Raw genomic sequence first — 27,981 nt, 5'->3', positions numbered from 1 at the left:
CATTCCTTAGAGTTTTGTTTCTCTAAGAATTTTTACACTATCTAATCAGTAAATGTCGCTCCATACTAGGCGAACCATTGGCTCATTTGGTTCGAGGATAAAATAGTGATGGGATAAAGTTAAGGATGGGACTGAATAATACTATCCCATGTTTGGAAAAAAAGGCATTACCTTAGGTTATAACTGTTCCATGTTTGGTTTGTGGAAATGCGAATAAGGTATTACTTGGCATTAAATGACAAATGACCAAACTGCTCTTTTGCTAAAAGAGATATATATATATATATTCACATGAGTATATAATATACAAAATATAGACAATATATAAGGGATTCCATTGCTCAAGGGGTTTTTTAGCTCAAAAGGGGACCTAGAAAGAAAAGTCAATTTTCAATCAATCGATAGTCAAAGACTTGGTTGGATGCAGGATCTACTCTGCGAGTAGCAGTATGGATGTAGATGATATCATCACGACCTCTCCTTTTGTATTGCTAGGGTGTAATAGCCAAGTAGTAGCTTTGCCTTGGCCTAATAGCCGAGACAGTCCTTCGACCGCATGGCCGAAGGGTGTGCCTCAGAATTTTCCTTCTGGGGCACACCCCTTGGTTTGGCTATGTTTTTTTTCTTTTCTCATCTGCTTTTTTGAACTCCGTACCCCGAGCCTTGCACTATCCAGCAAACTCCAAGTTTTAGCTCTCAGAATAGTCAAACCTCAAACATTTCGTTCAAGTTTTCTATTACACCAAATAAAAATTATCATATTCTTGGAAAATAAACATATACATACATAAATCAACACCCTTATGATGCATAAAAAATTATCACAGGGTGATATCAAAACCCTTCCAGTTCACTTATATCATGCAAGTCACAGTTTTTCTCCTACCTTACTTCCCAAGCTTTTCCTTTCCCTTGGAATATCTTGCTTGCACATCTACATATATATATATATATATAACAAAATATATTTAGCAACCATCATGTATAAACACATTTGACATGATAGCATTTTACCAACTCAAAAGTGTTACAGAACTTTCATAAATTGGAACTTCAACACATTGTTGCAGAGAATATCAAAGTAGCGCATGCATGGCTATTTTCAATGTTTCTATGTAAGATATTCAAAATAATCATGTGCAATCTATTTATCATGTCAAAATAATGCTTGTAAACAAATTGCTGATGCCACTTACATTAAGTGAAATAAAGGTTAGGATCGAAGAAGATGAATGCTAGCTTCGGTCTCTCCTTATCCTCTTATTTCCTTCCTTTTTCTCTCTTCTTCTTCTTTTCTCCTTATTTCTTTTCTTCCTTCCTCATGGCCGCTATCAAGCCCTCACTTGTCCTCCACCAAAAGTAGGAGGATGGGTCTTTTGGCCCCTTTTTATACTACTAGAGAATTGAGGGCACTTTTGTCATCAAAATTTTCTACTTTCTCTTTTTCCTTCACCATAGATGTGTTCACATTTGGAGAAGGAAAAATACAATCAACCACCTAGGAGAAACCCATGATTTTGCTTTTTCTTACATGTCACAATTATAAGTCATCACTCTTAACATTAGTTGCCTTGCATCAACTTACTCAAGGTCAGGTCTCATCAAAGTAGAAGTTTTTAGAGATTTAAATTTCATCTGATGAAAATCTCCTTGTTTCCTATGCCACACGGAAATCACGCCTAAAACCACTTCTTTAAAATATATGGAGTTAGATGTCTTTGGGCTCATTCCAATGCTAGGAATTCGAATACGACACCTATTCTTTGAAAATCCCTAGCCTCGATTGTTGGGTCGAGGTTCATCCTTTAGGAGGATTGCCCTTCGGCCTCATTGTTGGGATTCTCCTTTGGTTCACTACTCCAAGGTCACCCCTCGATCTTTTAATCTTGTAGAGCGAGGTCAACCTTGGATTCCTTTGAGCTGAAATAGTCCCTAAATCTCGTGAAGCGAGAGTTTCAAGGTGATAATGAAGGAAGAAAGCAAAAGAAAATTGAAAGAGTACATGAGAAAAGGAGAGAGAAATTTCCTAAATGATAATATCTTTCTCAATAACAGAAATAAGGGTTAGCTGAGTATTTATATTAAGCTAATCCTCGTTAACAAACAACTTGCAAGTTGCAGCAAGTTACAACAAACTAATTGCAACAACAGAATTAAAACAACCTAATGGTATCCTAATCGTAGCATAACAAGAATTTACAGCAACTGTAAAATAAACAGAACTATTTCTCTTCTACATTCCCCCTCAAATCAGACTCCATAGAGGAAGAAGTCTTGAGCTGTAACTTGTCTGGAGTAGCAGCAAAACCATAGGATATAGAGGTGACAGCTTAAGACCAAGCTTATGACATAGGAAAATAAATCTATCTCTTGGTAAACCCTTAGTGAAGATATCAACAATTTGATAGAGTGTAGGAACATATCTGATTTCAACTTCACTATTCTCAACTTTCTCATGAACAAAGTAAACATCAATTTTAATATCTTTAGTACGGGAATGAAACACAAGATTCTCAGCTATGCTCATTGTTGCCATATTATCACTCCATATAATTGGAACTTTGGAACATGGATAGCCTAATTCAGAAAACAGAGACTTCAGCCACAAAATTTTAGTGAAACCCTGTGCAATAGCTCTATACTTAGCTTCTCCAATAGATCTAGCAACCATAGACTGCTTTCTTGAACTCCAAATTAACAAATTTTTACCAAGAAATACACATAAACCACTTGTAGACTTCCTCGTAACCTTACAACCAGCATGATTTACATCCGTATAAACTGTAAGAGACAGATCATCAGGAGAAGGAGTGAACAATAAACCTAGTCCAACTGTACCCTTTAGGTACCGAAGTAATCTCTTGCAAGCTAACCAATGTTGTTGCTTTGGTGAGGATAAAAACTGACTTAGTTTGTTCACCATAAAAGCAATATCAGGTATGGTATATGTAAGATATTGCAGAGAACCAATAATAGTTCTATAGAGAGAAGGATAAAAAAACAACTCCCCATCATCTGTTAAGAAAACCCCCAAATTGACTGGTGTAGAACAAGGCTTACAGTCTTGCATAGCATCCTTTTTCAACAAATCTATGATGTATTTGGACTGAGCAAGATAGATACCAGTGCTGTCTCTATGGACTTCAAACTCCAAAAAATAATTCATTGATCCTAAAGTTTTGAGAGCAAAATGGGTGTCCAGATCTCGAATAAATGATTTAAGAACCTTAGAATCAGAACCAGTGACAAGAATATCATCCACATAAACAAGGACAAACAGAACATACTGTTTTGACTTCATAATAAGGAGAGAAGCATCAAGAACTACTCACACAAATCCCCAACCTTGTAATGTAGTTCTAAGTTTTGTATACAATGCTCGAGGAGCTTGCTTAAGACCATATGAAGAGTTCTTCAATCGACAAACATGAGAAGGAAAATGAGGACTAACAAAGCCTTTAGATTGAGACATGAATGCAGTTTCAATTAGATCACCATTAAGGAAGACATTATTCACATCCACTTGTTGAATATCCCAACCAAATGTGATTGCCAAAGAAAACTAGACCCGAATAGTAGGTGCCTTAACAATTGGACTGAAAGTTTCAGCATAATCAATACCAAGAGTTTGAAGAAATCCCTTAGCTACTAATCTTGCTTTATACTTGAGAATTGACCCATCAGAATTATACTTAATACGAAACACCCATTTACAGCCAATAAGATTCATATAAGAAGAGAAGGGAATAAGATCCCATGTATCATTATGTTGTAAGGCAGAAAATTCTTCTTGCATAGCTTTAACCCATCGAGGATCCAATAGAGCATCATGGATTGAAGTAGGTTCTAGAGTGCTCACTAAGGCATGAGGAGAAGAGGATAAAAGCTGTTTGGATTTAGACCGTGTAATCATGGGATGAATAGAAGGAGCAAGATTGGAAGTGGACTTAGGTAAAGAATTAGATATAGGCTGTTGAGAAGTAGTTACCAAAGGAGGGCCAAAAGAAGAAGGTACAATAGAAGAAGAAGATAAGGAAGGAATAGAGGGTTGTATTACCCAAGGAGAGGAAGAAAAAAATGAATGAAGAAATAGAGTGGAAAGACTGTTAGAAGCAAAAACAAATCGAGAGGAGCAAGAAGAAGAAGAGGAAAACAAAGTAGAAAAAGGAAAATCATCATGATTGAATTGAACATGCTAAGAAACATAAAACCGACCAGACGGATATAAACACTTCTAACCAGCTTGAACATGACTATACCCAAGAAACACACATTTGGTTGAGTGAAAACCAAACTTGTGCTTATTATAGGGTCGAAGATAAAGGAAACAAACACATTCAAAGGGTTGAAGAAACAAATAATTGGGTTGTTTGTGATAGAGCAATTCAAAGGAGGGATAAAATTAAGAAGAGAGGCTGGTAACATATTTATAGTTTAGACAACAGTTTGAAATGCTTCTACGGTTCTACCCAAAATTGTAATGGCATGCGAGCATGGGCTAATAAAGTAAAACCCATCTTAGCAATGTGCCTATGTTTCCTTTCAGTAACTCCTTTCTATTGATGAGTATGTGGACATGTTGAACGAGGTTGAATACCATGATCACGAAAATATGGTAAAAAGGCTTGAAATTCTCCACCATTATCAGATTGCAAGGCCTTAAGCTTGGATTGATATTGTAATTCATCAAATTTATGGAAGGTTACAAAGGTGGATAAGGCATTAGATTTACGTTTCAATGGATATAGCCATGTGTATCTAGTATAAGCATAAACAAAAATGATATAATACTGATAACATTCTGTAGAGACAATAGGAGATGGACCCCATAGATCAGAATAAGCTAATTCCAATGGTTTCTTTGTTGTGATTTTAAAGTAGAGAAAGGAAGTTGATGCAATTTTCCAACCTTACATGAGTCATAGAAAGAAAGAGAAGAACTAGAGCAAGAAATATAAATTTTATTCAACATTGATTGTAATACAAGAAAGGAAGGATGCCCTAATCGTGCATGCCATTGTTGACATATAGTTTTACTTCGAGCTATGTTTCCATTTGAGGGCAATTCATGACAAAATGAAGACTGCCTTTTACATTTATTTGACAATGGATTCAAAGAAGGAACACTTGTAGAAAAGACTTCAGGCTTCATTGACGAATATAACACAGGTATAGCATGATCAAATGCTAGAGACAATGGATAGAGACCATCTTTAAGGAGTCCTCAGAGTAGTACTGGCGTTGTACCCTTGTCCTTAATCAAACAAGAATTAGAATGAAATTCAGCAATCACATTGTTACCACTTGTAAGTTGTGAAACACTAATGAGATTTTTCTTCATGTGAAGAACATTTGATAAAGAAATAATAAAAGTAGGTTTGGTTTGAGTATAGAGTTTACTAAGGCCAACATTGGAAATGGATAGTTTCAAACCATTTCTGATTGCAACCTTGTCAACACCATGATATGGAGAGTGCGAAGAAAGATTATTGAGGCTGGAGGTCATGTGATTTGTTGCACCAAAGTCAACAAACCATGAAGGATCACCATTATGAGAAGACAAAGAAGGCTGATTTTTTAAAGTTTGAGGAAAGTTACAATAGTTAGCCCCTTGAATATAACCTATTTCACTAAAAAATGCCTTATTAGAGTCACTCGATATAGTAATATCTGCTCTTGGATCAGATTGAGATAGACTATCAATTCTTCCAAAATTCTTCTTAGAAAATCATTGGAAATTTCTGTCAAACCTATGGTAACATTTGTTAACAAAGTGTCCAGGTTTTCCACACAATTGACAATTAATCCTCCTAGAGTAAGATCTGCCACATCCTCTACCTCTTCTATTCATAGAACTACCTCCTCTGTGAATAAAACCACCTCGATTATGAATAGGTCCACTTCCATTCTTTGACCAATAAGATGCAACATTTGCATTCATCGGTGATGCAGTATCAAAATTTAAGACAGAAGACAACAAAGTGTTTTTGATAGCCAACCTTTGTTCATGCATTAACAAAAGGTATTGAACCTGAAAGAATAGGTTAAGGTAATGGTAAGGTAATTGTAAACTCTTCCACCATGAATAATTCATTGATATGTAAGACTTGTATACACAAAACTCCTAAAAAATCTCATAATTCTTCTCCTATTTTATAGGAGTAGATTACAACACTTTAGGTGGTGTTCTCTTTGTGTTTCAGTTTTGAGTTTTGAATTCATTTTTAGTTTTGTGTTTTGAGTGTCTGTTTTGGAATTATTGAAAATGCGTTCTTTTTGTCATTCTGAAAAAATGTTTCTCAAAACTAAAAATTAGAAAACGCGTTCACTTTGAGATTTTGAGAAAAAATATTTTATGATACTTTATTTAATAAATTTGATTCAAAGTAAATTATAAATATTTATTAATAAATTATAAATTTAATTTAAAGAATTTAAAATATAATACCAAAAATAACTAATGATTTAATCATATATAATAATGTATTAAAATTACAAAGTATTTTTTAAAGTCATTTTTAATTTGACTCAACTAATAATTTTATAATAAAATTATTTTTACTTACAAATTAAAATTTGACATTAATTTTAAAATTTAGATTACCCACAACATAAATATTAAAAAAAATTATAAATCATAAAATAGCAAAAGAAAAAGTTAATCTAAAATTTTAAAAATATTATTGAAAAGAAAAATTAATAACAAAAACCATAATACATATATCATAATACATATTTTGGGTGTGGAGGCAGAAGAAATGGCCGAAGCTGAAGGAAGAAATGGCAGGGAAGAAATGGCCGAAGTCGAAGGAAGAAATGGCGAAGGGCAGAAGAGACGACTGGCGATGGCGATGGCGATGGCAGATTTGGGCGTGGAAGGCGGTGGCGGGCGATGGCAGTGGCGATGATGGCGGTGGCCGGTGGCGGATCTGGGAGTGGAGGGCAGTGGCGGGCGATGGTGGTGGCGGATCTGGGAGTGGCGGTGGTGTCGGTGGCGAGCGATGGCGGTGGAGGATGCAGATCTTGGCGTGGAGGGCAATGGCGGTAGTGTCGATGGCGGATCTTGGCGTGGAGGGCGATGGCAGTTGTGGTAATGATGTCGGTGGTGAGCGATGGCGTGGAGGGCGATGGCAGTGGTGGTGGAAGATCTATGTTGCTTGTTGGAAGAGAGAGTGGAGCTTGGAAGGGAGAAGGAAGAGGGAGTGCGTGAGGCAGAAAACGCTTGCGTTTTCCGCGTTTTCAATTTCTACTGTATTTTGGCTGAAAACAGCCAAAACGCTTTTTTGCTGTTTTCCATTTCCTTCACAATTTTTTTCCTTGTTTTTGAAAATGCGTTTTCAAAATAACAAAGAGAACACGTTTTCAGTGTTTTGAAAAATTGAAAACAGAAAACGACCCAAAAATGACAAAGAGAACAGGCCCTTAGCTACCTAATTTACAGATTTAGATTATCAAGAATCTGGATAATCAAAGACTCCTCATTCTTTCTTATCCTTTTTGTGGTTATCTTGATCTGCAGAGCCTTGCCCTTCATTCTTCCTTATCTCCTTCCAACACTCTCGCTCAAGCTGGTGAATAGATGTCAATCATTCCCAGCTTGTTTCTAAGTGATTCAAAACCTTGTTTTTATATTGCTTTAGTCAAGATATCTGTTTCTTGATCTTCAGTAGGAACATAAGTGAGTCTTATGTCTTCTTCTTCCATCTCTTTCTTAACAAAATGTCTATCAATTCTCACATACTTAATCCGGTCATGTTGTATTGGGTTGTTTACAATGCTGATGGCTGACTTACTGTCACTGTAAAGAAGTTTAGGAGAGGAAATAGGCATAGATGGATCTTTCATCAGCCTTTCTATTCATATTATTTCACAAATCCCTTGAGCAATGGCTCAATACTCAACTTCTGCACTACTTCGAGCAACCACTTGCTACTTCTTGCTTCTCCATGTCACTAGGTTTCCCCACAGCTTGGTACAATACCCTGATATGGATTTACTATCATCAATAGAACTTGCCCAATCAAAATCTGCATAGCCAATAATTCCTCTATCCTGATTTTTCTTGAACAGCAGGCCCTTCCTAGGTGTTCCTTTGAGATATTTGAGAATATGGTAAGTTGCTTCAAGATATCTTTTAGTTGGTGAATGCATGTATTGGCTAATAATACTTACAGCATAGGCAATAGCTAGCCTAGTGTGATATAGGTAAATGAGCTTCCCTACTACGCACTGAAATCTCCCTTTATCAACCTAATATCCCTCTCTCTTCTTTATTCTTCCAATTAGGCTCTAGAGGAATGCTTGCAGGCTTATTCCCGAGCTTGCTTGTTTCTTTTAGCAAGTCTAAGCAAGCTTGGGTGTACTTCCTTTATGATATGAAGATACTCTCCTTGCTTCTAGCAACTTCCAAGCCTAAGAAATATCTCAGTTCTCCTAGTTCTTTTACTTCAAATGCCTCCCTTAGTTGATGCTTCAAATTCTCAATCTCTTGTATGTTATCTCCGATGATGATTATGTCATCTACATAGACTATTAGGATAGTCCTTCTTCCATCAGCTTCCATCTTTGTAAAAAGAATGTGATCAACCAGCTCTTGTTTGTATCCAAGCTGGTTTAGAGTATCACTAAACCTCTTAAACCATGTCCTAGGAGATTGCTTAAGGCCTTATAAAGACTTTTTTAATCTGCATACCTTTCCTCTTGTGTCTTCTCTTTCAAATCTAGGTAGTATCCGCATGTAAATTTCTTTCTCTAGCTCTCCATTTAAGAAGGCATTTTTTTATGTCTAATTGATCTAGTCTCTAGTCTAAGTTCATTGCTAAAGATAGTATTACCCGAATAGAGTTAAGCTTAGCTATTGGTGCAAATGTTTCCTCATAGTCAAGGCCTTGAGTTTGAGTAAAATTTTGAGCTACAAGCCTTGCCTTATACCTGTCAATACTTCCATCTGATTTGTACTTCACGGTAAACACCCACTTGCTGTCTACTGTATTCTTCCCATCTGGTAGTCTCACTTTCTCCCAAGTATCATTTTTCTCTAGGGCTTTCATCTCTTCCATGACTGCTGCCTTCCACTTCTCCTATAGTGCATGATAGATGTCTCTAGGAAGAACCACATCATCGACACTAACTGTGAAAGATTTGAACTGAGGGGATAATTTTGAGTATCCCATAAAATTTGAAATGGGGTGTTTAGTGCAGGATCTTACCGCTTTCCTTAGAGCAATTGGGATATTGATATCATACTCTTCACTCCTTTCTTTGTCTTCCTCCTTGTTAAGAGCCTCAACATCTCTTGTAGTTGCCTCTTCTGGACTTATCCTTGGTTCAGATAATCTAGTTAGTTGAGGGTCACGAGGCCTTCTTGAGTGAACCATCAGTGGTGGTTTACTTTGAACCTGATCATCCTCCTGAATTTGGTTTTCTTTATTCTCTCCCCCTTGATGGTTTTGGACTGGAAAAATAGGTGCTTGACAAGATTCAGGTATAGGTTGAGATGGTTCAAAATTAGGAATAGGTGTAGGTAAGGAAGTGGAATAATCCGGAGTAAGCATCATTGGGTCCCAATGGTGTTATGGTTAAGTTATGTTCCCTTGCTAAGAATGATTCTAAAAGAATGATCGATTCTCCATAAAAGATACATCATAAGAAACAATGAATTTTCGAGTAATTGGGTTGTAGCATTTGTACCCTTGCTAAGTAGGAGAGTAATCCGCAAAGATGCCCTTGAGTGCCTTAGGATCCAATTTGGATTGAATGGGTTGATTCTTGTGTACAAAGGTAGTACATCCAAGCACCTTAGGAGTAAGAGAGTTTAAGACTCAAGCATGATGAGGGAAAGATTCAAGAAAGACATTTAGGGGAGTCTTAAACTTTAGAACTTTAGAGGGAAGTCGGTTGATGAGATAAACAGATGTAAGTATAGCTTATCCCCAATAAGAATTTGGGACTGAATAAGTGAACATTAGGGCCCTGACTATCTCAAGGAGATAGCGATTCTTTCTTTCAGCTATCCCATTTTGTTGGGGGCTGTAAGGACATAAGTTTTGGTGAATGATACCATGCTCAATTAAGTACTGATTAAATTCATTTGAAAAATATTCTCAGCCATTATCAGTCCTCAATACATGAATTGGTGTTTGAAAGACATTATGCACCATTTGATGAAACCTTTTGAACGCATGATAGGCTTTAGATTTGTCTTTCATTAGGAAACCCAAACTAACCCCTATATGGTCATCTATGAAAGTGATGAACCATGGAATATTAGTGAGATTTGGAGTTCGAGCTGGTCCCCAAATGTCACTATGCACCAAGTGAAAAGGTTTTGAAGGAGTATAGGTACGGTTAGGGTGAGGACTTTTTGTTTGTTTTGCAAGAATACAATGTTCACAATAGAAATCTTGGATTTTATTGCTTGAAAGTTGAAAGAGAAGGATACAAAATCCTAAGATAATGAAAACTAGGATGTCCTAATCTCTAATGCCAAAACATTATTTCTGAATCTGAAACAGTAGATAAAGAAGATTGAATAGGTGACCTAAATGCAGTAGAGTGATCAAGTCTTGGAGTTTGATAGAGTCCTCATTTCTCCTCAACACTGCCAATCATCTTCCCTGATGATAGGTCCTAAAAAATACAATAAGATTGGAAGAATGTCACTGAACAACCCTTTTCCTAAGTTAATTTACTAACTAATAGCAGATTACACTTTAAATCAAGTACATAGTGTACTGATTTTAGAGTTAATCCTATTGTACAAGCTATTCCTTTTCCTTTTGTAAAGGATGTTGTTCCATCAGCCATAAAAACAGTAATGTCTTGATCACAAGGTTCATAATTGGATAGTATGTGAAAAAACAATTATGAGAGAAAAACCTAAGAGATTAGTCTCTTAGTGTGTTATTTATAATAGGCACAATGGGCCTAATAACCTACGGGTTTAGCCTATGAACTTAGCCTAATTACACATAGTTATAATAAATAAATAAAAAAATAAAAACACTAACAACAATATGCAATATATCTAATTATACTAATATTTCTAATACTCCCCCTCAAGGTGGAGCATAGATATTATATGCACCAAGCTTGTTACGAATATATTCTATCTGATGACTGTTTAGAGACTTGGTGAAGACATCGGCTAGTTGATCACTGGAGTTAACAAACTCTGTAACAATAACACCTTCAACCAGTTTTTCTCTAATAAAGTGACAGTCGATTTCAATATGCTTCGTTTGCTCATGGAACACTGGATTGGAAGTAATGTGCAAGGCAGTCTGATTATCACAGACAAGCTTCATAGGGGACACTTCACAAAACTTGAGTTCCTCCAAGAGTTGCTTAAGCCAGATGAGCTCACAAGTTGCATTAGCCATAGCCCGATACTCTGCCTTTGCACTGGATCTAGCTACTACATTCTGTTTCTTACTTTTCCAAGAAATCAGATTTCCTCCCACAAGAACACAATATCCAGAGGTTGACCGACAATCAGAAGGAGAGTCGGCCCAATCTGCATCTGCATAACAACAAATATCTGTGTGCTCCTTATCCTCATAGAGTAGCCCTTTACCCGATGCTTGTTTGATATATCTCAAAATCCGAATAATAGCATCCCAGTGAGAATCACATGGAGAATTGAGAAACTGACTCACCACACTCACAACAAAAGCAATGTCAAGACGAGTGACTGTGGGATAGTTCAGTTTGCCTACCAATCTTCTATACCTTCCAGGATTTGAGTAAGACTCCCCCTGTCCCGGCAAGAGTTTGACATTTGGGTCCATTGGGGTGTCAATTGGTTTGCAGTTCACCATACCAGTTTCTTCTAAGATGTCAAGTGCATACTTCCTTTGAGAGATTGAGATCTCATCTCTTGATTGAGCAACTTCAGTACCCAAGAAATACCAGAGTTTGCCTAGGTCTTTAGTCTAAAAGTGCTGATGGAGATGTTCCTTCAGATTTTGTATACCAACCTAATCGTTCCCTATGATAACAATGTCATCTACATAAACAACAAAGTAGATACACAAAGAAGAAGAATATCGATAGAAAACTGAATGATCAGCTTCACTTCGAGTGAGACCAGAGGCTTGAACCACAGTGCTAAACCTGTCGAACCACGCTCATGGAGATTGTTTCAGGCCATAGAGAGACTTCTTGAGTTTGCAGACTACATTGGACTCTCCTTGAGCAACAAAACCAGGTGGTTGCTCCATATAAACCTCCTCTTGCAAATCACCGTGAATAAAGGCATTCTTAATGTCCAATTGATAGAGCGGCCAATGACACATGATAGCCATAGAGAGAAATAGGAAAACAGAGGCCATTTTAGCAACTGGAGAGAAGGTATCATTGTAATCTAGCCCTATAGATCTGTGTAAAGCCTTTGGCAACCAAGCGGGCTGTAAGACCACCTGTCCGTCGGGGCCCACTTTAGGGGTGAACACCCACCGACAACCAACGGGAGTCTTTCCTGGTGGGAAAGGCACCAAATCCCAAGTGCCAGTAGAATGCAAAGCACTCATCTCATCTAACATAGCCTGACGCCAACCAAGATGGGATATGGCTTCACTTGTGGTTTTGGGTATAGAAACAGAAGAAAGGCTCGAAACAAAAGCACTACAAGCAAGTGACAAATGGTCATAACACAAAAAATTATAAAAAGGATGTGGATTGCGAATAGACTGTGTACCTTTGCGGAGTGCAATAGGAAGGCTGTCTGGCTGAGAATCCATGGCAAGAGTGACCACTAACGGAGAGAGTGAGTCAGGAGAGTCATCAAGAGGAATGTCGGTGCCAGGAGCAAGATGAGGACGACGGTGATAAGTAAGAAGTGGAGGAGTCGGGGAGTGTGGACCGGAAGATGGAAGTGAAGGGTCCACCGAGGAGGAGATAGACGGATCTGATAAGGGTAACGGAAGAGAAGAAATAGGCAATACCTGGTCAAGATGCTGTGAATCAGGCTGAACAACCGATAAAAAGGACTGTTGTTCAAAGAATGTGACATCAACAGACATAAGATAGCAGTTTAACTCAGGAGAGTAACACTTATAGCCTTTCTACAACCGGGAGTAACTGAGGAAAATACACTTGAGGGATTTGGTAGCAAGTTTATCCTGTCCCGGTGAAAAGAAATGCACAAAATAGATACATCCAAATATACGAAGGGGAACAAGATAAAGGGGCTGGGAGGGGAACAAAAGATGGTGAGGAATGTTGTCCTTTAACACTAAAGATGGCATGCGATTGATCAAATAACACGCAGTAAGAACAACATCTCCCCAGAATTTGGTGGGAAGATTGGCATGTAAAAGTAGTGTTCGTGCAGTCTCAATGAGATGGCGATTTTTACACTCAGCAACACCATTTTGTTGAGGTGTATAAGGACAAGAAGATTGATGCAGAATGCCACGTGTAGTCATAAAAGTAGTAAATTGAGAAGAAAAGTAGTCAGGGGCATTATCACTATGTAAAGCACATATAGAAACTCCAAACTATGTTTTTATTTCAGCAGTGAATGTCTGAAAGACAGAAAACAACTCAGACCGATTCTTCATGAGAAACAACCAAGTGCAGCGAGAAAAGTCATCAAGGAAAGTAACAAAATATGAGAAACTAAGAGTAGAAGTGACACGACTGGGCCCCCATACATCAGAGTGCACAAGAGAAAAAGGAGCCTTAGCCCTATTATTGACACAACTAGAAAAAGAACTATGTGCATGTTTACCATGCTGACATTTACTCACAATAAAAAATAGATAACGATGACAAACTAGGAACTAATTTCTTCAATTTGGAGAGGTTGAGATGACCAAGACGAGAGTGGAGAAGATCTGGGGAAGCAGCACTGGTGCAAGCCATCGACACAGCAAGATGATAGTGACCCCGTGACTCACGCCCGACGCCAATCGTCCGCCTTGTACCCTAGTCCTGTACACAAACAGAGGTAGGAGTGAAAGTGACTGAGTAGTTAAGGGTTTTAGTAAGCTGGCTAACTGAAATCAAATTGAAAGGACTGCCAATGACATATAAAACCTAATTTAAAGATAAAGACGAAGTGGGTGTGGTTTGGTCTATCCCTTTAACTGCAGTTTTGGTGCCATCAGCCAGGGTAACTGTAGGCAAGGTATCAGAATAAGCATGTGAAGAGAAAAAAAGTTCATTACTGCACATATGATCAGTGATGCCAGAATCTATAATCCAATGACCAAGAGATGGGCTTTTAGCAACACAAGCTGCGGGATTACCAGGATGAGACTGTTGGGTGGCCTAAAACTTCAAAAAAACATCATACTCAGCTGCAGACATAGGTATCAACTCTGAACTCGGTGCAGATTAGGCAGAACTAGGATCACTCTGGAATGCATGAGCTACACTGGGAGATGATGTAGGCGGAGCAGCGGGCTGACCATGTTTCTTCCAACACTTGTCCTCAAGATGACCCAATTTCTTACAAAATGTACACTGTAGACGTGTCTGATTATTATTACAGCCTCTATTTCCTCTTGAGTGAGAAGCCTAAGACACATGGGCTGAAAATTCGGGTGGAGGAACAAGATGAGAAGAAGATGACATACCATGTGCACCGATCATGTTCAGCAACCTTTTAAAAGAGTCCTTCATGGTAGGATTAGTGGAGCTGGTCAAGATTTGATGCCTGATGGGGTCAAATTCTAGGTTTAGACCGGAAAAAGCAATAACCATAAAAAAACTTCTCTCTTTGAGCAACCTGTTCAGTCTTGGTCATAGTAATGGGAAGAAGAGCATCAAATTCTTGCATGAGAGCCCGAACCTGTCCTAAATAAGATTCCATGGATGACTCTTGCTTCACATTCTTGATATTAGAGACCACAGTGTACAAATGTTGGATGTCATTCGTATAACATTCTTCAGCTTCCTTCCACACGTCAACCCAAGTTTCAAATGGTCGAAAAAGCTGCATGATGGATGGATCAATGGATTGCCATAGGAGATTGCATAATTGGGCATCAACTTGTTCCCATCTAGCCCGATTGGCTTCCAGCACACTTTCAACCTTTGTGGTAAGATGATCGACGTGGCCTTACCCTTTGAACCACATTTTGACAGAGGTTGCCCATGAAAGATAATTGACAGACCCTATCAACTTGACAGTGGTGATATTGGCTGTTCTGAGATTAGAGACAGTAAATGACTGAGAGGTAATAGGGGCAATAGGTGCAGTTGCGAGAGTAGCACCAACAGAAATTGCGTCACTGAGGTTAGACATAGCAAGGATTTGACACCGGGAATAGGCCTAGGGAAGGGAGGCGAGTTGATCTGGAGAAGCCGGGAGAAAACGGTTGGCGGACGCGCCGAAGCATGGGGGGCAGACGGCTGTGCGTGGCTGCAGCGTGTGGGGGCAAGTGGGAGCTCTGGTGACTGCGATTTTCCGGCGGCAACTCGGCTTGAAGGCGGCGAACCCTAGGGTGGGGTCGGTTCTAGCAAACGACGGTCGAACAGTGATGTTCCTGCATGAACAGTGACGGTGAAGAAAGAAAACTAGGGTTTTTAGGCTACTAAAAAAAGATACACAGCGGTGGCTAGGGTTTTTCTCATTGGTGGCTCTGATATCATGTGAGAAAACAATTATGAGAGAAAAACCTAAGAGATTAGTCTCTTAGTGTGTTATTTATAATAGGCACAACGAGCCTAATAACCTACGGGCTTAGTCTATGGACTTAGCCTAATTACACATAGTTATAACAAATAAATAAATAAATTAAAACACTAACAACAATATGCAATATATTTAATTATACTAATAATTCTAATATAGTATATTAAGAGAAGTTGTCATGTGATATGATGCTCTAGTGTCTATGATCCAATAGCTTGTAGAAAATTTCTTGGAGATAAGAGAATATTTAGTATTACCTTGTTTTGCTAGGGATACCACCGAATTAGAATTTTTTGAATTTTCAAACTTAATCACCTTGGTTTTGCTTAACAGCTACAGTAAAGCCTCCAACTGATCTGTTGTTAGGGTGAAATTTGTTGGATTTCCCTTTTCAACCTCCACCATGTAGGTAGATTGTCCTCCCTTCCTTTGATTCCTTGGCTTCCAGTTTGCTGGCCTACCATGAATCTTCTAGCAAGTTTCTCTAGTGTGATAAGGTCTATTGCAACAGTCACACCACTGTTTCTCTTTTTGAGGCTTTCCTTTAGTTGTGGTAGGTATTTTCCCTTGGGAAATATTCAAGGCTGAGGTTGGAGTATAGACCTACACTGTTAGAGTGCCTTGAATCTAATAACATCACCTTCTTCCTGCTTTCTTGCTTTCTTTCTTCTGACTTTTGCAAAGACCTATCTTATAGATGAAAAAGGCTTTGTCCTGAGTAGCCTTCCTCTTACTTCATCTAGGTCTGAGTTTAGACAATATAGGAAGTCAAAAACTCTCTCCTTCTCCGCCATCTTGTTATATTTCATTCCATCAGCAGAACACTCCCATCTAATCTCATAAAACAAATCAATCTCCTACCACAATTCTGTTAGGGTATTATAGTACTCAGTAACTGAATTTGTACCTTGTCTTGTGGTTTGAATAAGTGACCGGATCTGAAAGCATTGGACTGTATTCTCTAGATCTGAATAAATTTTTTAGACTGCCTTCCATATTTCACTAGTTGTCTTGTAAAATAGGTAGGTCCTTCCAATCATTGGTTCCATGGAATTAACCAACCAAGCAATAACAATGGCATTCTTGGCCTCCCATATGCCATACGTTGTTGACTCATGACTAGGCTTTGAAAGTGCACCGGTTAGATAGCCTACCTTTCTCTTTCCTTGAACTACTAATAAGACTGATTTGGACCATTCTCTAAAATTGGTTCCATTCATCTTGTGTTGAGTAATTTGGAGAGAGTGGCTTTCAATGGTTGTTGAAACAATTGGAACTTGATTCTCCTTCATTGGAGGAGGATTAGTTGTAGAAGTCTCACTAGCTGTTTGTTTTTCAGCCATATCGTGGACTTTAAGACTCCTCTATGCAATAGGAAACAAAAGATGAGGTAGGGGTGTACACGGTTCGGTCTGGCCGGTTTTGGGCCAAGAAAATTCGCCAAACTGCACATGCGGTTTGCACCTATAAGCAAACCGATTGGTCTAACTTGGTGAGAAGAAACCGCACCGAACCGCACCGCAGATTGCGGTGCGGTGCGGTTCGATTTCTGCGATTTGCTGGAAATGCAACAACTCTCAGTTCACCATCACCAAACTTCCACACTCGCTCATCGACTAAGATTTACTCCAAATAATAAAAGCTTCGAACCCATCTTATTTTAGTCAGGATATTGCAGTACCTTGATCGAAATGGCGTCGTGAGTTGGTCTGGTGCGGTGGGCGGCTGGGGTCAGTTCATCGCAACCTTCGTCGCTCTCGCTTCAGTCGGTGTCTGGGTGCGGCGGGTGGGTCAAGTCCTTGTGCGTGGCAGCGGCTGCCGGCGGAAGGATGGGTCGATTCGTCGCAAGCTTCGTCGCTCTTGCCTCGGTCGGTGTCTGGGTGCAGCGGGTGAGTCAGGGCCAAGTGCGTGGTAGCGGCGGCCGGTGGTGGCATGGGTCTGTCGGTGAGAGACTTGGTGCGGCGAGGGGTGCGTCGCCGTCGCCAATGCTGACAGAGGAAGAGGGGGAGAGACGAAGAGGGGGAGAGAGAAGGGATTTGGGGATTTAGGGTTACTGGTTAAACACCCCCCTCCCCTGCCGCGTTTCTCATTTTATAATTTATATTTTATATTATATATACATATATATATATTTTAATATAATTAAAGGATAATCGGGCGGTTCGGTTTCAAACCGAACCGCCAACCTTCAAACCGCAAAACCGCGGTTTGGAGGTTTTCCAAACCGCACCGAACTGCCTCTTTAAAAAAATCGTGCGGTCCGGTTTGGTGTGGGCGGTTTTTGCGGTTCACCGATTTTTTTGAACACCTCTAAGATGAGGTGCCACAAGGACATGGCTTTGATACCATGAAAGAATAGGTTAAAGTAATGGTAAACTCTTCCACCTTGAATAATTCATTTATATATGTAAGACCTATATACACACAACTCCTAAAAAATCTCCTATTTTATAGGAGTAGATTACAACACTTTAGTGTCATGATCCATGTAGCAAGGTGGGGGAGATAGAGTAATTAAATGTAATAGGAAGGGAGAAATAGCTATTAGCAGTATAGGCGGTAGAGTATGTTGTAAGGGGGGTACAAGTTTGTTGCTGCTTAAGCGGGTTGTACATTCCCTAGCTGTAAGCGGTTAGCCACACATGGGCAAGGAATCCAGCTATATATTCAGATGATCCTTGCCACGGAGGGGTATGAAATATTCTACAGAATTCTGACATTCTCTCCCTCATTCTCTCTCTCTCTCTGTTCTCTCTTCTTCCCTAATTTCTCTCCCTATCTTCATTCTTTCTCCTTCGAACAATCCATTGGACGAAGGAATTCCAAGTCAGGTCCCCCGGAGCTGACATTTTGGTATCAAAGCACGACTTGGGAACGTTCGGAGCTATAGTTACCCTCGCCATGGCGGATGGAACGAGAATGAAACAAATGGAAAACCAGCTATAGCAAGTGGTGACATCCATGGCGGACATGCAGACCAGAATGGGTACACTCTAATCCTCAGTAGGAGCGGGAGTGGATAATCAAATTACCCAAGCCATGGAGAGGTGGCGAGAAGAAAACCGAGAGCAGAGTGCTCTGTTGAGGGGACAACTGATGGAGCAGATGCAACAATTCGTGAGAATGTTCGCATCGCAACAACCAGTGAGACTTTCAACGGAGTTTCCTCCCAGGGATAGAACGGAACCAATCCTTCCTAGGGTAGGAATGGAGCCTCCGCATGCTGGGGTGTTAGAATTTGAATTAGAACTGGAGATGATGGAAGAAAGCCTGATGGGAAGAGGACCGGGAGTTCAAGCTCACCGGAATCAACCGAACTTCCCTATGCCGAAATTACACATTCCACTGTTCGATGGGGAGAACCCGAGATGGTGGACCAGGAGGTGTGAACGAATGTTCACACTATACTAAGTTCAGGAACAACAGAAGGTTGTCCTGGCATCCGCTTACTTGAATGAGGCAGGGGACGCCTGGTTCCAAGGATGGATTGCCACCAAAGAAGGGAGTCCGTGGAATGTATTCGTAAGAGACCTCTGTAAGAGGTTTGGAGACAAGAGTTTGAGGGACGTGATCGAGGAATTTAACAAGTTCAAACAAGAAGGAACGGTGCAGGCCTATCAGCTCAAATTTGAGGAGCTGAGGTCCTTGATGGTCATGCACCAACCCCACTTGACAGAAGAGTATTTTGTGTCGAGTTTTATCAGTGGGTTAGGAGATGAGGTGAGACCGATGGTTAAAATGATGCAACCAGGGACGGTGGAACAGGTTGCTGACAGTGCAAGGCTGCAAGAAATGACGATTGAAGCGTTGATGAAAAAAATCGGAGGATAGCAGGCGGGAAACAGAGCCACTGGAAGGGATCTGGGACAAGGAGGCAAAGGGGTCTTGGCTTTGCCTTCAGCGGTTCCAAATCCTGCTAATGGGGGACGATTGATGGAGCAAAGGTGCCAGGCGGGACTCTGTTACAAATGCAGAGATAAATATTTTTTTGGGCATAAGTGTAAAAGGCAGCTGTTAATATTAGAAGCAGAGGAGGATGAAGAAGAAGGGGTAGAAGGGATTCCAGAAGCGGATGAAGAAGACAAAGGGGAGATTTCTCTACACGCCCTTAAGGGGTCAATCAGCAGTAAGATAATTAAGGTGGAGGGAATAGCCCACGATGCTCAGGTCATGGTACTTATAGACAGTGGGAGCACCCACAGCTTCTTGGATGAAACTATGGCCCGAAAGTTAGAGTGTGAGATCTCCAGTTCGGCCCCTCTTTTAGTAACAGTAGGTAATGGAAATAACGTTGTGAGTCAGTACTCCTGTGTGGGGTTTTGCTGGGAAATGAACGGTGAAGAATTTCTGGCAGACTTGAGGCTATTGAAGCTGGGGGGTTGTGATGTGGTGCTTGGTGTAGATTGGATGAAGGGGGTCAGCCCTATTAGTTTCGATTTCAATAAAATGGAGGTAACTTTTGAGAAGGATGGGAAGAAAAAGACCCTAACAAGCAGTCAAGAGTCAGGGGTGTGTAAGATGATTTTCGGGAAGAGGCTGCAAAGGATGTTTAAAAACAAACTTTCCCAGGTGGCCCAGCTTTTCTCTATACATGCCATAGAAGTCACACAAGAACAAGGAGTGCAAGAAGGGGAGTTGACAATGGCTGTGAACAGCAGCTCGCATGAGCCCTGGAAGGTACAAGAACTCGACTCTCTTAACATGCTCTTAATTGAATTTAGGGACCTTTTCTCTGAGCCAACTACTTTGCCACCCAAAAGATCACTTGACCGCACCATTAACTTAAATCCAAATGCTGAGCCTGTTAACCTAAGGTCTTACCGCTACCCACCTAGACAAAAGATTGAAATAGAAAAACTCATCAAGGATATGTTACAAAGATCCATCACACAACCCAGCCATAGCCCATTCGCATCTCTTGTATTACTTGTCAAAAAGAATGATGGTTCATGGCGGTTTTGTATCGATTACCGCCAACTCAACGCCATGACTATCAAGGACAAGTTTCCCATACCTATTGTGGAAGATCTGCTTGATGAATTAAAAGATGCTTCTGTTTTCACCAAACTCGACTTAAGATCCGGCTATCATCAAATTAGAATGAGACCGGAAAACATCCCTAAAACAGCTTTCAAAACCCACCAAGGGCATTATGAATTCATAGTAATGCCATTTGGCCTCACCAATGCTCCCGCAACTTTCCAAGCCTTAATGAATCAGATTTTTGAATCGTATTTACGCAAATTCATATTGGTTTTATTTGATGACATTTTGATCTACAACCCCACTTTTGCCCAACACTTAACCCACCTTAAAACTACCCTTGAGGTCCTTAGATTCAATAAATTGTATGTTAAAGAGTCGAAGTGTGCCTTTGCACAAAAGCAAGTGGAATATCTTGGGCATATTATATCAAAAACAGGTGTGAGTACTGACCCTAGCAAGGTGGCAGCCATGGTTGCTTGGCCCAGGCCTCAGAATGTCAAGGGGCTGAGGGATTTTTGGGTTTAATCGGCTACTATTGACGGTTTGTAAAGGACTACGGTGTGATCAGCCGGCTGCTCACCAATCTGCTGAAAAAGGATGGATTTCAGTGGGATTCCAAGGCAGAAGAAGCTTTTAGAAATCTTAAGCAAGCTATGAGTCAGGTACCCACTTTAGGCCTGCCAGATTTTAGCAAGACATTTGTTCTAGAAACGGATGCAAGCACTAAGGGAATTGGGGCAATGCTGGTTCAGGAAGGAAGGCCGATAGCATTCTTGAGCCAAGCTCTAGCTCCTAGGCATCTTGGGCTAAGTATCTACGAGAAGGAGCTACTGGCAGTATTAATGACAGTGGAGAAATGGCGGCATTACCTAGAGGGAGGGAGGTTTGTGATTAAAACAGACCATGAAAGTCTGAATTTTTTGCTACAACAAAAGCTGCACACCCAGCTGCAAAGGAAGGGGATGACAAAGCTAATGGGATTGGATTATGTTATCCAATATAGGAAGGGGAAGGAAAACCTAGCAGCAGATGCGCTATCTAGGTGCTTTGAGGAAGGAAGTCTAGCTGCAATCACCACCCTCGTTCCTGACTGGTGCAAAGAGGTAGCTGACAGTTACAAAAACGCTGGAAGAACCAAGGAACTTCTTCAGCAGCTGGTAGTAAGTCCAAACTCAAGACCAGGTTACACTTTGAGCAATGGAGTAATTAGGTACCAAGGGAAACTGGTGATAGGAGAGGATGAGGAGTTAAGAAAGAAAATAATAGAGGCATTACATGCCTCCCCCATAGGGGGACACTCGGGAATTGAAAACACCTATCATAAGGTCAAACAACTATTCCAGTGGGCAGGGATGAAGAGGTATGTCAAGGATTTTGTACTAAGCTGTGATACTTGCAGAAGATGCAAATTCGAGAATATAGCCAAACCAAGGATGCTGCAGCCTTTGAATATACCTGAGGGGCCATGGGAGAGTATCTCAATGGATTTTGTTGAAGGGCTCCCCAAATCTAAAGGGAAAGACTGCATCATGGTGATAGTAGACCGGTTCACCAAATATGGCCATTTCAGCGGGCTAGTTCACCCCTACACTGCCCAAGAGGTAGCAAAGGTGTTCTTGGACCAGGTAATCAAACTACATGGTGCACCAAAGGCCATAGTATCTGATCGCGACAAGATCTTCACGGGTTTGTTGTGGAAGGAGCTAATGGGGCTGTTGGGAGTGAAGCTACATATGTCAACTGCTTACCACCCTGAATCCGATGGCCAAACCGAAAGGGTGAATCAATGTTTGGAGATGTATCTAAGGTGTTCTTGCTTCCTACAGCCAAGAACTTGGCACAAGTGGCTTCCCATGGCCCAATGGTGGTACAACTCTAGCCACCACAGTTCTATAAAAAGGTCTCCTTTTGAAGCACTCTATGGCTATAAACCACCTCTACTACCATCCTTGGGAGACTCTTCCACAATGGCAGCTTTGGATGTTTATCTCCAGCAAAGGCAGCAAGCTTTACAGGTGCTAAAAAAGGAATTAGCTACTTCTCAGAACCGGATGAAGCAATTTGCAGATAAGAGGAGGAGTGAAAGAGAATTTCAGGTGGGAGAATGGGTGTATTTGAAGCTTAAACCAGGTCACCTAAGGGCATTATTGCAAAACCCCAGCTCCAAGTTGAATCCAAGATACTACGGCCCATTTCCCATCACTGCAAAGGTGGGAAATGTAGCATACCAATTGCAACTACCATACGGCTCCAACATCCAACCGGTATTCCATGTGGCACTCCTTAAAATATCGGTAGGGACTCAACCAACAAGTCCTACCCTACCCGACCTTCCTAGTGCCAATGACAGCATTAAAGAACCAGTAGCAGTGCTAGATAGGAGGGTGATCTACAAGCACGGGGCCCCTATTCCTCAAGTACTCATCAAGTGGTCTCATCTCCACTCGGATAGCAACACATGGGAATATCTTCCGAACATGCTTTGCCAATTTCCAAGAGTAGCCAGCCTCCTCCACATTTCTTGAGGACAAGAAAATTTTGAAGAGAGGGGTAATTGTCATGATCCACATAGCAAGGAGGGGGAGATAGAGTAATTAAATGTAATAGGAAGGGAGAAATAGCTATTAGTAGTATAGGCGGTAGAGTATGCTGTAAGGGGGGTACAAGTTTGTTGCTGCTTAGGCGGGTTGTACATTCCCTAGCTGTAAGCGGTTAGCCGCACATGGGCAAGGAATCCAGCTATATATTCGGCTGATCCTTGCCACGGAGGGGTATGAAATATTCTACAAAATTCTGACATTCTCTCCTTCATTCTCTCTCTCTCTCTGTTCTCTCTTCCTCCCTAATTTCTCTCCCTATCTTCATTCTTTCTTCTTCGAACAGTCCACTGGACGAAGGAATTCCAAGTCAGGTCCCCGGGAGCTGACATTTAGCTACCTCATTTACATATTTAGATTAGCAAGAATCTAGATAATCAAAGACTGATTTATCCTCATTCTTTCTTATCCTTTTTGTCGTTATCTTGATCTGCACTGTCATGCCCTTCATTCTTCCTTTTCTCCTTCCAACAGAACCTTTTCTAGGTTGATATCATCCATTTGATATGTGATAAGGCTTACAATTGTTTCATAATCACTGTCTAGATCATTTAGAATGGCTAGCAGTAAATCTTTATCACTAAGAGGTTCACCAATACCTGCTAGAGCATGTCCTATGGTTTTGATTTTCAGAATATATTCATTGACCGAGAGAAAATCCTTTTTCACCGATCTTAACTGTTGTTTTAGTTGGGAAGACTTAGCAACAGTTTGTTGAGAGTATAAATTCTTAAGGACAAACCATACCTCAATAGATAATTCATAGTGAATCACCTGTGCAAGAACTTTCTTATCAATTGTAGAAAATAGCCAACCAAAAAGAAGTTGATCTGACCTAATCCAGGTGAGATAATCAGGATTTACAGCCTGTGCATTCGAATCAGTAGAAATCGGATTTGACATGTATTTCACCAACGGTGTGGATTTGTTAATGAACGGCATCAGATCGAAGGCTCTGATAGTTGCTAAGACCTGTGCCTTTCAGAAGTGGTAACTGTTGTTGTCTAGTTTGATAGGAATGAAATTGAAAGCTTTTGCAACCGCAGAAAAATCTGACTGCGATGTTGATGATAAAGAATAGGAGTATTGATGCAAAGATGAAGAACTGCATTGTTCTTGATCTGCCATTGACGTTAATCTATGGCTCTGATACCATGAAGCGAGAGCTTCAAGGTGATAACGAAGGAAGAAAATTTAGAGAGCATGAAAAAAGGAGAGAAATTTCCTGAATGATAATATCTTTCTCAATAATAGAAATAAGGATTAGCCGATTAGTTGAGTATTTATATTCAGCTAATCCTTGTTAACAAACAATTTGCAAGTTGCAGCAAGTTACAACAAACTAACTGCAACAACAGAATTAAAACAACCTAACAGTATCCTATCCATAGCATAACAAGAATTTACAGCAACTGTAAAATAAACAGAACTATTTCTCTTCTACATCTCAATTATCAATTAAGTCGTCTTAACTAATTTTAATGACATTCACTCAAGAATTAACTCTTCAAAAATTAGAGCAATAACCGAATCACCAATTTTCTTAAAATTAATTTCCACAAAAAAAAAATTCTCCTAAAATTCTAAGAATTTTTTGAGTGTTACAATACAAGTATGGGTTGTTACTTGTACATAGGCTGCATGGGATAGTTTTAAGAACATGTATATAAATATACACATAGCGCCTAACTACTTGTATATTTATATACTTAAATTGTTCGATTTATGTGTATGTGTATATATTATCTATAAATCTGTAAGAAACTGAAAGCATAATAATTTCATTCTTATCAAATGTGTACACGATTAGTCCTCTTATAGAGGAGAAAAGGATACAACATAGGAAACCTATATCACACAAGAAAGGAAAGGTATATGTGTTGCTTTTAGGGAAGTTTCCTAAATCTGATTTAGGCAAGTATCCTAAAACAGATTTGGAAACTCCTAAATACAAACCCATTTACAAGCACAACTCACGCCTACACTTCTTTCAAAGATTGACGGGAACTAACACTCCCCCTCAAGCTGGAGAATGTATGTCTATCATTCCCAGCTTGCATATTAGATCCTCAAACCTCTTAACTATCAGCCCTTTGGTTAACACATTTGCCACTTATTCCTTAGATGGAACATAAGGTATATGGATTAGATTTGCATCTAACTTCTCTTTAATGAATTGCCGGTCTATTTCTATATGTTTTGTCCTATCATGCTGGACAGGATTGTGGGCAATGTTGATGGTTGATTGGTTGTTACAAAATAGCCTAATTGAGCCTTGAACCTTGATCCTCAAATCATCTAGGATGATCCTTAGCCACAATAGCTCACACCAAGAGCCATTGCTTTAAACTTTGCCTCTGCACTTGATTTTGCCACAACACTTTGTTTCTTATTCCTCCAAGACACAAGATTTCCACCTAGCAACACACAATACCCACTTGTTGATCTTCTATTAGTAAGGGATCCAACATAGTCAGAATCTGTAAATTCCTTAATGTCCAATTCACCTCCTGACTTGAACAAGATTCCCTTACTTGGAGTAACTTTTAGATAGCTCAAAGTTTTCCTTATTGCCCGCATATGCTCCTCGGTTGGGTTGTGCATAAATTGACTTATTAGACTGACAACAAAGGCAATATCAAGCCTAGTGTGGGAGAGATATATTAAACGTCTCACTAATCGTTAGTATCTCCCCTTGTCAACCGATTGACAGTTAGGATTGATCCATAGTTTGCTGTTAGGCTCTTGCTCTACTGGAACATTTGACCCTTTACCACTTGATAATCTCATTTCAGCCAATAAATCCAATACATATTTTCGTTGAGAGAGAAATATTCCAGTCTTATAATAGGCAACTTCAATTCCCAAAAAATATTTAAGAATACTAAGGTCTTTAATCTCAAACTCCCTAGTTAACTTACCTTTGAGATTCTTCTGCTCTTCTTCATCATTCTCAGTGACAATTATGTCATCTACATACACCAATAGTGCAGTGATCTTCTCTTCCCTTGAGTGCTTTATAAAGAGGGTGTGATCACCCCTACTTTGGCTATACCCCATAGCTATCATGGCCTTAGAGAACCTGTCAAACCAGGCTCTTGGGGATTGCTTAAGCCCATAGAGAGCCTTCTTGAGCCTTCAAACTTTCCCTGCATCTCCCTCTTGAAACCTGGGAGGTAATTCCATAAAGACTTCTTCCTCCAAGTCTCCATGTAGGAATGCATTCTTTACATCCAGCTGCTGTAAGTTCTATCCAAAATAGGTTGCTAGAGATAGGAGAATTATCACAGTAGTCATCTTTGCCATCGGGGAAAATGTTTCAAGGTAATCTATACCATATGATTAAGTGTAGCCCTTGGCTACTGACTTGGCTTTATACCTTTTTAGAGTCCCATTAGGCTTGTATTTTACATTGAAAATCGACTTGCAGCCAACCGGTGTAACTCCCTTTGGTCTGGACACAAAGTCCCATGTATGATTCTTCTTTAGTGCTCTCATTTCCTCCAGCATAGCTTGCCTCCAGTTCTGATCCTTTAGAGCCTCATCAATTAATTTAGGAATCTCAATGGAGTCCAAAGATGCTAGGAAGCCCTTGTGTTTTTGGGAAAGACGTTGGCAAGACAAAAAATTGGCTAAAGGATGCTAGGTATAGCTTCTAACCCCCTTTCGAACAGCAACAGGAAGGTCTAAATCATCATGAATAGCGTCAATTTGAATTAAGGGTGAAGGCTATATGAAGTCCTTACCTTGACTAGGGACTGATGTTGGTGCATGCTGGGGCTGCCTACGTTTGAATACATAAGGAGATCCCTTATACCTTTCTGGAGATAGTAGCTCTTGCGAGGCTACTTGCTCTTGCTCAGGTGCAACTTGATCATGATCTTGGTCATGGCTGCTTTTTGAAGAGTAGATAAGAGGCTGAGGAGATGGGGTAGAAGAAGGCTATTGATCAGTACTTGAACAGACAAGAGGGGATGCTCTTAAGTTAGGAAAGAAGAGATCACTGTCATTTCTTTGGTCACCATGAACTAGAGACTCCCCGTGGTGACCAGCTTGGGATGAACCAAAAAATAGAGTAGATTCCACAAAGGTTACGTCTTTAGACACAACTTTCTAGTGAGGGGGTGGTAACATTTGTACCCTTTTTGAGTGGGAGAGTATCCTAGGAAAACACACCTAATAGCTCTAGGATCAAGCTTATCCCAGTGATGCTTAGGTATGTGGACAAAGGAAACGTAGCCAAACACTCGTAGAGGAAGTGAAGTATGCAAAAATAGGTCTGGAAAATGAGCAGATAGACATTGAAATGGACTCTAATGTTGTAGCAACTTTGTTGGAACTCGGTTAATTAGATAAGCTATTGTAAGGACAACTTCCCCCCCGAAAGTCTTAGGAACACTATGGTGATGAAGGAGGGATCTAGCCACATATAGGAGATGTCTCATCTTCCTTTCAGCTACTCTATTTTGTTGTGTAGTATCTATACAAGAAGATTATGGACAATCCCTTCTTGTTGAAAAAACTGATGCAAGTGGTGATTAAAATAGTCTCTTCCATTATCAGTCCTCAATTTCTTGATAGGTGATCCAAATTGAGTTGCAATCATTTTTCAAAAATTTGGAAGGAGAGTACTCATTGCAGCTTTATCTTTCAACAAGAAAATCCAAGTCATTCGAGTACAATCATTAATGAATGATATAAACTAGCGAGCCCCAGAACAGTTAGGAATTTTAGAAGGTCTCCACACATCTAAGT

At 40.0% G+C, this 27,981-nt stretch overlaps 2 protein-coding genes across 4 annotated transcripts in view; one reads left to right on the top strand and one right to left on the bottom strand.

Moving 5' to 3' along the window:
- LOC127811638 (pentatricopeptide repeat-containing protein At3g12770) overlaps window positions 1-27,981 on the top strand; it is a 99,412-nt gene that overhangs the window by 29,958 nt on the left and 41,473 nt on the right. The gene's annotated exons all lie outside the window — the stretch shown is intronic.
- LOC127812186 (uncharacterized mitochondrial protein AtMg00810-like) lies at window positions 2,223-3,301 on the bottom strand. The gene is made up of 2 exons (XM_052352584.1): window positions 2,380-3,301; window positions 2,223-2,290 (listed from the first exon to the last, which is right to left on the bottom strand). The coding sequence occupies exons 1-2, from the start codon at window positions 3,299-3,301 to the stop codon at window positions 2,223-2,225; spliced, it is 990 nt and encodes a 329-aa protein (XP_052208544.1).

The sequence above is a fragment of the Diospyros lotus genome, chromosome 1 (assembly GCF_014633365.1).
Source record: "Diospyros lotus cultivar Yz01 chromosome 1, ASM1463336v1, whole genome shotgun sequence".
NCBI classification, from domain to species: domain Eukaryota; kingdom Viridiplantae; phylum Streptophyta; class Magnoliopsida; order Ericales; family Ebenaceae; genus Diospyros; species Diospyros lotus.
The sequence above is the reverse complement of the archived record's forward strand: the minus strand, read 5'-3'. Positions and strand labels throughout refer to the sequence as shown.